The following is a 13,902-nucleotide window of genomic DNA, read 5'->3' as shown; positions in this document are numbered from 1 at the left end:
ACAATTCAGATACTGTTGAAAGCAAGCACCGAAATAAATGGTTGGGACCACATAGTTCTCCACTGTTGCTATATTCTATCAGTATTTCAATGCATTATTTATTCATATGCAGCTCCCAAATTACTCATGCAACTCAACTCAGATATTTCCATGGATAGTCAACTCTTCCTAAACAGGTGAAGGTTCCGTATATTTATGGAAGGTGAAATTAGCTGCGTACTCAGAAGGGGGCGCCTTGGCCGTCCTCGTCCTGCGTTGTAAAGCCACCATCTCGTTCCGACATGACCGGGGCTCCCGGTTGGCAGGTTTGTGGCTGAGAATATGCTAAACGCTCTGTCATTGGCTGCTTCCGAGTAAACAGTGCTTTGGCATAGCAATTAATATCCTACAGCTGGAAGGTAGTGTTTGTCACACAAAGTGAGAGGGCTTAGAAAGTGAACGAAAGCTTAATGTAGGGTCTCAAAAGGAGGGATACCGAGGTTGTTTATTTTTTTAAAGAGAGGTATAGACCAAAGCTAAACTATTAGATTGCCAAAATGCTTTGCCATGTTACCCGCCCCGATTCGGTGGTTATGGAAGTGGAAGTTGATACCAAGGCGAATGGTGAAGACTGTCTGAATAAGGTATGGATAGTGGATACTAATTTAATTACCCCCTTTTCAGGTTGTTAATACGTTATTTATAACATATAACATTTGTGTCAAATTCCAGTGAATATTGTCCTGCAAGTGTAATTTACAGTGAAATGTTCAAATTGAAACGCAACACTTGGCAACATGAGCGCGTGTGTTGGTGTTGTCGAGATGATAAATCCAAATGTTGATGTACAGGCGAAGTTCAATGTTATTTGCTAGATTTTCTGCCAACGTCAGTTATCTCGAAATGGCATTCTCTGTCAAATGATAGACTACCTACCCATACATTGTCACACACAGCATTACAAATGATTATTCATTTAATTTGTAATTTTATTAAATTTTTCCTCTATCGTGCAACAATGTTGCTTTGGTCGAAAATAATTTGGCTATATTTTCCGTGAAATATTTCCCCCCTCCCATCAAACTCATTAAGTTGGTGATTTCCTAAATAGGTAACTTACTATTAAGGTTCTTTCTGAGGGAGTTGTTTCCTGGTAGTATATTCGCGAGGAAAGGTTACTTCAGTTCATTTGGTTCCCCGGTGCATGCTTGGCAAATTGGCAATGTTATTGTGAAGCTTGAATGGGGGTTCCCATTGTTGACTAGATCAACATTGAATATACAATAGTTCCAAATTGCTGCGAAATCCGTTTTGAAAGAGTTAATAAATACTATCACGCGTGCACAGAGCTGCTGGTGTCAGAGACTGTACATAGATTCATGTTTCTATTGTGTTATGGACTGTACGTTTGATGTGTAACTGTGTTTTTTGTCGCTTTGCTTTATCTTGGCCAGGTCGCAGTTGTAATTGAGAACTTGTTCTCAACTTGCCTACCTGGTTAAATAAAGGTGAAAAAAAAAATGTAATGTTAGTCCTCAAACCAGGAAATAAAAGGAACCAATGTGAATTTATCGGAGGCTTTAATCGCCTTGTTTTCTAATGAGTTCTATCCATTTTATATCATATGCACAGCACGTTGACACTAGTCCTCATCCTCCGTCCCGTCTGGAAGTAGGCTGTCCTTGACGTTATGTAACTCTGTCCCGTCTGGAAGTAGGCTGTCCTTGACGTTATGTAACTCTGTCCCGTCAGGAAGTAGGCTGTCCTTGACGTTATGTAACTCTGTCCCGTCAGGAAGTAGGCTGTCCTTGACGTTATGTAACTCTGTCCCGTCAGGAAGTAGGCTGTCCTTGACGTTATGTAACTCTGTCCCGTCAGGAAGTAGGCTGTCCTTGACGTTATGTAACTCCGTCCCGTCAGGAAGTAGGCTGTCCTTGACGTTATGTAACTCTGTCCCGTCTGGAAGTAGGCTGTCCTTGACGTTATGTAACTCCGTCTGTCTGGAAGTAGGCTGTCCTTGACGTTATGTAACTCTGCCCCGTCAGGAAGTAGGCTGTCCTTGACGTTATGTAACTCTGTCCCGTCAGGAAGTAGGCTGTCCTTGACGTTATGTAACTCCGTCCCGTCAGGAAGTAGGCTGTCCTTGACGTTATGTAACTCTGTCCCGTCTGGAAGTAGGCTGTCCTTGACGTTATGTAACTCCGTCTGTCTGGAAGTAGGCTGTCCTTGACGTTATGTAACTCTGTCCTGTCTGGAAGTAGGCTGTCCTTGACGTTATGTAACTCCATCCTGTCTGGGTCCCGTCTGGAAGTAGGCTGTCCTTGACGTTATGTAACTCCGTCCCGTCAGGAAGTAGGCTGTCCTTGACGTTATGTAACTCCGTCCCGTCTGGAAGTAGGCTGTCCTTGACGTTGTGTAACTCCGTCCCGTCTGGAAGTAGGCTGTCCTTGACGTTATGTAACTCCGTCCTTACTGGAAGTAGGCTGTCCTTGACGTTATGTAACTCCATCCTGTCTGGGTCCCGTCTGGAAGTAGGCTGTCCTTGACGTTATGTAACTCCGTCCAGTCAGGAAGTAGGCTGTCCTTGACGTTATGTAACTCCGTCCTGTCTGGAAGTAGGCTGTCCTTGACGTTATGTAACTCTGTCCCGTCTGGAAGTAGGCTGTCCTTGACGTTATGTAACTCCGTCCCGTCTGGAAGTAGGCTGTCCTTGACGTTATGTAACTCTGTCCCGTCTGGAAGTAGGCTGTCCTTGACGTTATGTAACTCCGTTCCGTCTGGAAGTAGGCTGTCCTTGACGTTATGTAACTCCGTCCCGTCTGGAAGTAGGCTGTCCTTGACGTTATGTAACTCCGTTTCTTTCTTGTCGCTGTTGAGAGGCGTGTGGGATGCGCTCGAGGTGAGTTGTATTATCAGGTGAAAAAGATCCCGTGTATTTTCCATCAACGCTCCCACTGGCTTTACGGCATATTGATGTGGACGAGCCACGGAGTCACTGGCTTTACGGCATATTGATGTGTACGAGCCACGGAGTCACTGGCTTTACGGCATATTGATGTGTACGAGCCACGGAGTCACTGGCTTTACGGCATATTGATGTGTACGAGCCACGAAGTCGATGGCTTTACGGCATATTGATGTGTACGAGCCACGAAGTCGCTGGAAAAGGCAAAAAATGGTAATAAAAAAATACACAGTAAACTCAGTCTCGTGTTTTATTGAAGATGCACTAAACTTTTTTTAGGCTTCCACAAACCAAATCAACTGAGGTTTTACTTTGATATAATGACTATTCTGTGGGTTTGACTGGTTTCCCCCTGATCACTTTGTTTAACCTAACACACTGAATTCTTCTATTCTAAAGGTGTGTAGGAAGTTGGGAATCCTAGAGGTGGACTACTTTGGCCTGCAGTTCTCAGGCAATAAAGGAGAGAACCTGTGGCTCAACCTCAGGAACAGAATCTGTCAGCAGGTGGACAATCTGACTCCCTGCCGACTCCGGCTTCGAGTCAAGTTCTTTGTGGAACCACATCTCATACTCCAGGAACAGACAAGGTATGGATATTCTGTAACACACACACACACACATTACAATAGTCATTCTTTATGCTCCTTACATCGTCTTGTTATGATGGGAAAAGGAAGCTAAATAAATCTAGGGCATGTTACTCATTAAATATTCATATTTTAACATCTTCTCTAACTCAACCCTTAACTGTTCAGATTCCCTCAGACACCAGTCATGTGTTGTAGGAGGAGAAGCCTAACAACCAGATCATTCAGCACCGTACTGTAGCTACTGTATCCTGTGAAGTTAGTTGTGACTTCCTGATTAGGCTCTACAGTGGAGCGAACTACAGTAACCCCGCAGCACACAGGGTTACTACAGGTCATTGTGGAGCAGGGCGGGAGGCATCCAGGAAATGGGAACTCTGTAAAGGCTCTGCTGATGCCACAGGGTCCCTATGCCTGCCTGGTCCTGCCTGCTGAGAGAAGTGGGTTTTACTTCAACATTTGTTGTTTCTTTTTGCTTTTGGTTTCTTTTCTTTTGTTGACTTTCCTCATTTAAGGAGAAGCGTTCTTGTTCTTGTGCATTTCTCTGTTTTTAGTTTCTTTTGGCGTTTGACAGTCTCAGGCACGTCTCACCGTTGTGAATTTGTTTAAATGCTTTTACTACATACTCAGAAAATATGCTTGAGTTAAAATAACTATAAAAAGACCAGTGGGAAAAGCTTTTTTCTCATTTAATATAATAACTAATATAATATGCTCTTAGCTCTTAGCTCTGTATTTCGTCAGCCTCATTTTTAAAAATCGTTCTTCTTTTCCACAAACAAACCAGAGAGGAAATGATCCAGTCTTCCAAAGAAAGCATGTTGAAACTTCTCTAGTGAATGGCCTGACACGCTGACTTCATCAGGCTGATAGATACCCTGACACGCTGACTTCATCAGGCTGATAGATACCCTGACACGCTGACTTCATCAGGCTGATAGATACCCTGACACGCTGACTTCATCAGGCTGATAGATACCCTGACACGCTGACTTCATCAGGCTGATAGATACCCTGACACGCTGACTTCATCAGGCTGATAGATACCCTGACACGCTGACTTCATCAGGCTGATAGATACCCTGACACGCTGATTTCAGCAGGCTGATAGATACCCTGACACGCTGACTTCATCAGGCTGATAGATACCCTGACACGCTGACTTCATCAGGCTGATAGATACCCTGACACGCTGACTTCATCAGGCTGATAGATACCCTGACACGCTGATTTCATCAGGCTGATAGATACCCTGACACGCTGATTTCATCAGGCTGATAGATACCCTGACACGCTGACTTCATCAGGCTGATAGATACCCTGACACGCTGACTTCATCAGGCTGATAGATACCCTGACACGCTGACTTCATCAGGCTGATAGATACCCTGACACGCTGATTTCATCAGGCTGATAGATACCCTGACACGCTGACTTCATCAGGCTGATAGATACCCTGACTTCATCAGGCTGATAGATACCCTGACTTCATCAGGCTGATAGATACCCTGACTTCATCAGGCTGATAGATACCCTGACTTCATCAGGCTGATAGATACCCTGACTTCATCAGGCTGATAGATACCCTGACTTCATCAGGCTGATAGATACCCTGACTTCATCAGGCTGATAGATACCCTGACTTCATCAGGCTGATAGATACCCTGACTTCATCAGGCTGATAGATACCCTGACTTCATCAGGCTGATAGATACCCTGACTTCATCAGGCTGATAGATACCCTGACTTCATCAGGCTGATAGATACCCTGACTTCATCAGGCTGATAGATACCCTGACTTCATCAGGCTGATAGATACCCTGACTTCATCAGGCTGATAGATACCCTGACTTCATCAGGCTGATAGATACCCTGACTTCATCAGGCTGATAGATACCCTGACTTCATCAGGCTGATAGATACCCTGACTTCATCAGGCTGATAGATACCCTGACTTCATCAGGCTGATAGATACCCTGACTTCATCAGGCTGATAGATACCCTGACTTCATCAGGCTGATAGATACCCTGACTTCATCAGGCTGATAGATTCCCTGACTTCATCAGGCTGATAGATACCCTGACTTCATCAGGCTGATAGATACCCTGACTTCATCAGGCTGATAGATACCCTGACTTCATCAGGCTGATAGATACCCTGACTTCATCAGGCTGATAGATACCCTGACTTCATCAGGCTGATGGATACCCTGACTTCATCAGGCTGATGGATACCCTGACTTCATCAGGCTGATGGATACCCTGACTTCATCAGGCTGATGGATACCCTGACTTCATCAGGCTGATGGATACCCTGACTTCATCAGGCTGATGGATACCCTGACTTCATCAGGCTGATGGATACCCTGACTTCATCAGGCTGATGGATACCCTGACTTCATCAGGCTGATGGATACCCTGACTTCATCAGGCTGATGGATACCCTGACTTCATCAGGCTGATGGATACCCTGACTTCATCAGGCTGATGGATACCCTGACTTCATCAGGCTGATGGATACCCTGACTTCATCAGGCTGATGGATACCCTGACTTCATCAGGCTGATGGATACCCTGACTTCATCAGGCTGATGGATACCCTGACTTCATCAGGCTGATGGATACCCTGACTTCATCAGGCTGATGGATACCCTGACTTCATCAGGCTGATGGATACCCTGACTTCATCAGGCTGATGGATACCCTGACTTCATCAGGCTGATGGATACCCTGACTTCATCAGGCTGATGGATACCCTGACTTCATCAGGCTGATGGATACCCTGACTTCATCAGGCTGATGGATACCCTGACTTCATCAGGCTGATGGATACCCTGACTTCATCAGGCTGATGGATACCCTGACTTCATCAGGCTGATGGATACCCTGACTTCATCAGGCTGATGGATACCCTGACTTCATCAGGCTGATGGATACCCTGACTTCATCAGGCTGATGGATACCCTGACTTCATCAGGCTGATGGATACCCTGACTTCATCAGGCTGATGGATACCCTGACTTCATCAGGCTGATGGATACCCTGACTTCATCAGGCTGATGGATACCCTGACTTCATCAGGCTGATGGATACCCTGACTTCATCAGGCTGATGGATACCCTGACTTCATCAGGCTGATGGATACCCTGACTTCATCAGGCTGATGGATACCCTGACTTCATCAGGCTGATGGATACCCTGACTTCATCAGGCTGATGGATACCCTGACTTCATCAGGCTGATGGATACCCTGACTTCATCAGGCTGATGGATACCCTGACTTCATCAGGCTGATGGATACCCTGACTTCATCAGGCTGATGGATACCCTGACTTCATCAGGCTGATGGATACCCTGACTTCATCAGGCTGATGGATACCCTGACTTCATCAGGCTGATGGATACGCTGACTTCATCAGGCTGATGGATACCCTGACACCCTGACTTCATCAGGATGATGGATACCCTGACACCCTGACTTCATCAGGATGATGGATACCCTGACACCATGACTTCATCAGGCTGATAGATAACAGGACTCTGACTTCATCAGGCTGATAGATAACAGGACCCTGACTTCATCAGGCTGATAGATAACAGGACCCTGACTTCATCAGGCTGATAGATAACAGGACTCTGACTTCATCAGGCTGATAGATAACAGGACCATGAACCTGGTTGTGTTTTTTCTCCCCTTCTCCTCCTCCCCTAGCCCTTTAGAGGTCCTCTATTGAGAAGTCCTGAGTGCATCCCTCATGGAACCCTATTCCCTATATCGTGCACTTCTTTAGATCAGCGACCTATGGGCAGTGCACTATAGAGGGAATAGGGTGGTGCAGTTTGGGACACAGAATCTCAACTCGGCTTCTCTTTTGATGTTATTTATAGGGCGCTCTGATCTCAGTGTTAACCCTCCCTCTCTACCGCCTGCCCGTTGCAGAACAACAGCTTTGCATGCAGTATTCATGTTAATATCATCATGTCTATCTTTCCACAGCTGTGGGAGATCCTGTATCATTTAAAGCTGATTCTAACCCCAGTCAGTCAGTCTGCCAGGAGAGGCATCAGATAACTCTGTGTTAGAGTAGAAAAGTGTGTGGGGAGCAGAGCCCCTGAGCTGCTCAGCTCCTCTCTCTGTGTCTCTGTGTGTGGGGAGCAGAGCCCCTGAGCTGCTCCTCTCTCTGTGTCTCTGTGTGTGGGGAGCAGAGCCCCTGAGCTGCTCAGCTCCTCTCTCTGTGTCTCTGTGTGTGGGGAGCAGAGCCCCTGAGCTGCTCAGCTCCTCTCTCTGTGTCTCTGTGTGTGGGGAGCAGAGCCCCTGAGCTGCTCAGCTCCTCTTTCTGTGTCTCTGTGTGTGCACGGTTGGCCAGTAACTGTTCATTAAACAGAGATCTATCCCTCATGGCCAGCAGCCTTCCTTCTCTGTCTGGACTCCAAGCACACACTACGGCTTTCTCTCCCCTTACTCCTGACTTATTTCAGGATGGACTGTGTGTGTGTCTTTAAGACTGGACAGTGTACCTGTGGAGTTGGGGGGAGGAAAGTGATAGATGAGGGTACTGCTGTCTCCCTCCGCCCATCACCCAGTTAGACTACTGCTGTCTCTGCCCATCACCCAGTTAGACTACTGCTGTCTCTGCTCGTCACCCAGTTAGACTACTGCTGTCTCTGCTCGTCACCCAGTTAGACTACTGCTGTCTCTGCCTCTCACCCAGCTAGACTACTGCTGTCTCTGCCTCTCACCCAGTTAGACTACTGCTGTCTCTGCTCATCACCCAGTTAGACTACTGCTGTCTCTGCCTCTCACCCAGTTAGACTACTGCTGTCTCTGCTCATCACCCAGTTAGACTACTGCTGTCTCTGCCTCTCACCCAGTTAGACTACTGCCGTCTCTGCCTCTCACCCAGTTAGACTACTGCTGTCTCTGCTCATCACCCAGTTAGACTACTGCTGTCTCTACCCGTCACCCAGTTAGACTACTGCTGTCTCTGCCTCTCACCCAGTTAGACTACTGCTGTCTCTGCCTCTCACCCAGTTAGACTACTGCTGTCTCTGCTCATCACCCAGTTAGACTACTGCTGTCTCTGCCTCTCACCCAGTTAGACTACTGCTGTCTCTGCCTCTCACACTCCAACCACAAACAGACAGGAGTGCTATGCCACTGCTTGTAAGTGAAGTAGAATTATATAAGGAATATAAGATGTGTTAAATGAATGATATCCAGCTCAGATAGCGCCCCTTGTGTGCACTTCCGTTAATACCGTATACCCTGGTATGGTACAGAAACAGTACGACAGTGTGACCATCTGGAGAGCACCCGACCAGTAGACTCTCACAGTGAGAGCAGAACATATAGGTAGAATGCTTGTTCTGACGGCTACAAGTGTTGCACTGCCAGGGTATGAGTGAGAGAGACCCCAGCCAATAGTTTACTGATGAAGGACGACTCTCAGAAACAACTATATACCAATGGAACATGTTCACAAACTAATATCCACCAATGGAGCTGAGTGTTCTTGGCAAGTGACGGTGGTTTTTCAGCATTATAGGCATGCTCGCACTTACCCTCACAGCTATACGCACTTACCCTCACAGCTATATGCACTTACCCTCACAGCTATATGCACTTACCCTCACAGCTATACGCACTTACCCTCACAGCTATACGCACTTACCCTCACAGCTATACGCACTTACCCTCACAGCTATACGCACTTACCCTCACAGCTATACGCACTTACCCTCACAGCTATACGCACTTACCCTCACAGCTATACGCACTTACCCTCACAGCTATACGCACTTACCCTCACAGCTATACGCACTTACCCTCACAGCTATACGCACTTACCCTCACAGCTATACGCACTTACCCTCACAGCTATACGCACTTACCCTCACAGCTATACGCACTTACCCTCACAGCTATACGCACTTACCCTCACAGCTATACGCCCTTACCCTCACAGCTATACGCACTTACCCTCACAGCTATACGCACTTACCCTCACAGCTATACGCACTTACCCTCACAGCTATACGCACTTACCCTCACAGCTATACGCACGTATGTACGCCCTGGTACTGGAAAGCCTGCAGGTAGTAACAGATGCCGGAGAGCGTGTGAATTGTCCTTGGTGGGTACAGACGCACGCAGAACGCCAGTATGTACACACTCACTCACGTACGCATATACACGGGCCTCTCTCTCACCCTGTTACATAGCATATGGTGGACTCTGCACCCACAGAATACAAAATAAAAAGCTGCTTACATAAGCTGGACTGCTTAAATTTACAGAATCATCACCAAATCCTGCTGCCATCCCATTATTGGAAGTGTGTGTGTGTGCGCGTGCGTGCTTGCTTGGCCTACTCTGGTACAAGGCCTACTCTGGTACAAGGCCTACTCTGGTACAAGGCCTACTCTGGTACAAGGCCTACTCTGGTACAAGGCCTACTCTGGTACAAGGCCTACTCTGGTACAAGGCCTACTCTGGTACAAGGCCTACTCTGGTACAAGGCCTACTCTGGTACAAGGCCTACTCTGGTACAAGGCCTACTCTGGTACAAGGCCTACTCTGGTACAAGTCTGCACAGGACTGATTTATTCACCCCTCTCGCACCTGCAGCTTTTCGTCCCACTCCTGCCCACACCAGCTGTCTTTGTCGGACTCCCACTCTCTACCACAAGAACTGATCCCACAATGTTATTTTAGGCTCATGTGAAGACTCAGCCATTGGTGCCTTATTGGCAATATCAAAATGTGCAAAAATAAATAACCTAAGAAATAGGTTAAATTACCAGAGATTCTCACGTGGCCATTTTTATATTAAGCTTTCTGTATTACCGGGCTAATGTCAGCGAGTAGGCTAGACGTGGACTTTCTGTATTACCGGGCTATATCAGCGAGTAGGCTAGACGTGGACTTTCTGTATTACCGGGCTATATCAGCGAGTAGGCTAGACGTGGACTTTCTGTATTACCGGGCTATATCAGCGAGTAGGCTAGACGTGGACTTTCTGTATTACCGGGCTATATCAGCGAGTAGGCTAGACGTAGTTTGAAGAGAGCAGAATTGGTGAGACTTGCTCTTTCACTTTCACTTCGTTTTATAGCTTACCTTTTTAGGAGTGGGACGATTTCCAGACAGACAAATATGAGTGATCAATATTTATTTTTAGGCAATGTAGTTAACTATATTCTAATCCTCATATTTGGGAAGTACATTGCCTAGGAACGATGACTGACCCCTTGCTCTCCCCCCCTCCCCCCAATCGTTGGCAGCCTACTCGATTTCATTGAGACCAGAGGTAGGCCTCTTAACCCCAAGCAGTGAATGAGACAGATGTGACTTTTTAATACAATAGGTAGTCTAATGCGCAACAAGCAGAAAGACGACCGTTTACAAATAACCTGCGGGACGACACAAATATTTCCATCCCGAAGCTGGTCTGATCTGACCACCCGCTCCCAACCGCAGAATAACACATGGTGACTGCAGCAGTGCTCTGTCGGGATCCGCAGCGCTCTACACTCTTCTTATTCGTTGGCTTGCTGAAGGCAAGCTACTCCAGATTTATTACAAACTCATTATTATTATTATTATTATAATATTTATTCGGCTCGCTCTAGCCCTTAAACCATTTAACACGAAACCAACTTTAAAATGTACCTGCAAGCCCCAACTTCTCATAGCATTTCTACCTTGACTACAACAAAGGCACATCTCAATAGCTGGTCCAGGTATGTTATGGGGGGGGGGGGCTTTCCTCTTTTGTTCTCTTATTGTTCCTCAAGCTAGGGATGACATCACGGACTCTCATCAGACCAACTCCTTGAGGTTTGCAGTTTGCGTGTACTTCATTGTATTTAGACTTTGGATATCGCTTTCCAACAGTCAAAGTTCAAAAATCGCTGGAGGACATCTTTTAAGATGATCTCCAATGAATTTCACACACAATTTTTTAAAAGCTTTCTATAAATACACACTCAGGTCTTTGGTCTGTAGCGCAGGCTCAGTTCAGTCTGATTTCTGTGGTTCCTCTGTCCTCCGAACATCAAATAAACCCCCCATCCTAATCCTGTAGCTTAGATCACAGCATCTCTCTACACCGCTCCGCCTGGGTAGCTTTTGAAACACCCTGTCCGACTGCCTAATGCAGCCGACTGCCTGCTAGTGGGAGAGGTGTTTTCTCTACTCTCACCACCCCCCCCCCCCATCTATTTTTGTTGCTGCTCACACCTAGACTGACTCTGTCTCTGACCATGGTTTGAGTTGAGGCAGTCTTGATGATTGTGTGTGTGTTCACTGACCAGACCAGATCTGTGCAGTTTCATAGAGCTACTTCTGCATTTGGTTGTAATTTCTGAATTCTCAGAGGAGTAGTAGATTTCATATTTGTTTTAAAAGCTGTTCGCTCAAACAACAAACATCCCTCTTTATGAAATGTCCTGATAAATCCATCCATTGGCTAGGAGATGAGGGGAGTGGTCATGTCTGTTTGGGTGAGAGCAAGGCAGGGATTGAGTTGGGGCCCCATAGAAGTAGAATAAGTAGAATGTCATCATTGTTCTAGTTGTTTTAATTCTATGGTTGGACCTTGGCCCCCTCAATGAATGTGTGCTGTCTGCCTCGTTATCCCTCACCAGCCCAGAGGTAGTGCTGCCTGCCTCGTTATCCCTCACTAGCCCAGAGGTAGTGCTGCCTGCCTCGTTATCCCTCACTAGCCCAGAGGTAGTGCTGCCTGCCTCGTTATCCCTCACTAGCCCAGAGGTAGTGCTGCCTGCCTCGTTATCCCTCACTAGCCCAGAGGTAGTGCTGCCTGCCTCGTTATCCCTCACTAGCCCAGAGGTAGTGCTGCCTGCCTCGTTATCCCTCACTAGCCCAGAGGTAGTGCTGCCTGCCTCGTTATCCCTCACTAGCCCAGAGGTAGTGCTGCCTGCCTCGTTATCCCTCACTAGCCCAGAGGTAGTGCTGCCTGCCTCGTTATCCCTCACTAGCCCAGAGGTAGTGCTGCCTGCCTCGTTATCCCTCACTAGCCCAGAGGTAGTGCTGCCTGCCTCGTTATCCCTCACTAGCCCAGAGGTAGTGCTGCCTGCCTCGTTATCCCTCACTAGCCCAGAGGTAGTGCTGCCTGCCTCGTTATCCCTCACTAGCCCAGAGGTAGTGCTGCCTGCCTCGTTATCCCTCACTAGCCCAGAGGTAGTGCTGCCTGCCTCGTTATCCCTCACTAGCCCAGAGGTAGTGCTGCCTGCCTCGTTATCCCTCACTAGCCCAGAGGTAGTGCTGCCTGCCTCGTTATCCCTCACTAGCCCAGAGGTAGTGCTGCCTGCCTCGTTATCCCTCACTAGCCCAGAGGTAGTGCTGCCTGCCTCGTTATCCCTCACTAGCCCAGAGGTAGTGCTGCCTGCCTCGTTATCCCTCACTAGCCCAGAGGTAGTGCTGCCTGCCTCGTTATCCCTCACTAGCCCAGAGGTAGTGCTGCCTGCCTCGTTATCCCTCACTAGCCCAGAGGTAGTGCTGCCTGCCTCGTTATCCCTCACTAGCCCAGAGGTAGTGCTGCCTGCCTCGTTATCCCTCACTAGCCCAGAGGTAGTGCTGCCTGCCTCGTTATCCCTCACTAGCCCAGAGGTAGTGCTGCCTGCCTCGTTATCCCTCACTAGCCCAGAGGTAGTGCTGCCTGCCTCGTTATCCCTCACTAGCCCAGAGGTAGTGCTGCCTGCCTCGTTATCCCTCACTAGCCCAGAGGTAGTGCTGCCTGCCTCGTTATCCCTCACTAGCCCAGAGGTAGTGCTGCCTGCCTCGTTATCCCTCACTAGCCCAGAGGTAGTGCTGCCTGCCTCGTTATCCCTCACTAGCCCAGAGGTAGTGCTGCCTGCCTCGTTATCCCTCACTAGCCCAGAGGTAGTGCTGCCTGCCTCGTTATCCCTCACTAGCCCAGAGGTAGTGCTGCCTGCCTCGTTATCCCTCACTAGCCCAGAGGTAGTGCTGCCTGCCTCGTTATCCCTCACTAGCCCAGAGGTAGTGCTGCCTGCCTCGTTATCCCTCACTAGCCCAGAGGTAGTGCTGCCTGCCTCGTTATCCCTCACTAGCCCAGAGGTAGTGCTGCCTGCCTCGTTATCCCTCACTAGCCCAGAGGTAGTGCTGCCTGCCTCGTTATCCCTCACTAGCCCAGAGGTAGTGCTGCCTGCCTCGTTATCCCTCACTAGCCCAGAGGTAGTGCTGCCTGCCTCGTTATCCCTCACTAGCCCAGAGGTAGTGCTGCCTGCCTCGTTATCCCTCACTAGCCCAGAGGTAGTGCTGCCTGCCTCGTTATCCCTCACTAGCCCAGAGGTAGTGCTGCCTGCCTCGTTATCCCTCACTAGCCC

The 13,902-nt window shown here is 48.1% G+C and overlaps 1 protein-coding gene across 1 annotated transcript in view; it reads left to right on the top strand.

Annotated features, from left to right (window-relative positions):
* The first annotated feature begins 315 nt into the window (after nucleotides 1-315).
* LOC109882942 (E3 ubiquitin-protein ligase MYLIP-A) overlaps nucleotides 316-13,902 on the top strand; it is a 37,795-nt gene continuing 24,208 nt past the window's right edge. Inside the window, exons 1-2 of the mRNA XM_020475021.2 lie at nucleotides 316-623; nucleotides 3,344-3,534. Of these exons, the coding sequence (XP_020330610.1) occupies nucleotides 537-623; nucleotides 3,344-3,534 (278 nt within the window). The 5' untranslated portion in view covers nucleotides 316-536. The remainder of the gene's footprint in view (nucleotides 624-3,343; nucleotides 3,535-13,902) is intronic.

This window comes from Oncorhynchus kisutch, linkage group LG14 (genome assembly GCF_002021735.2).
Source record: "Oncorhynchus kisutch isolate 150728-3 linkage group LG14, Okis_V2, whole genome shotgun sequence".
NCBI lineage: Eukaryota > Metazoa > Chordata > Actinopteri > Salmoniformes > Salmonidae > Oncorhynchus > Oncorhynchus kisutch.
This window is presented reverse-complemented; position numbering and strand designations above follow the sequence as displayed.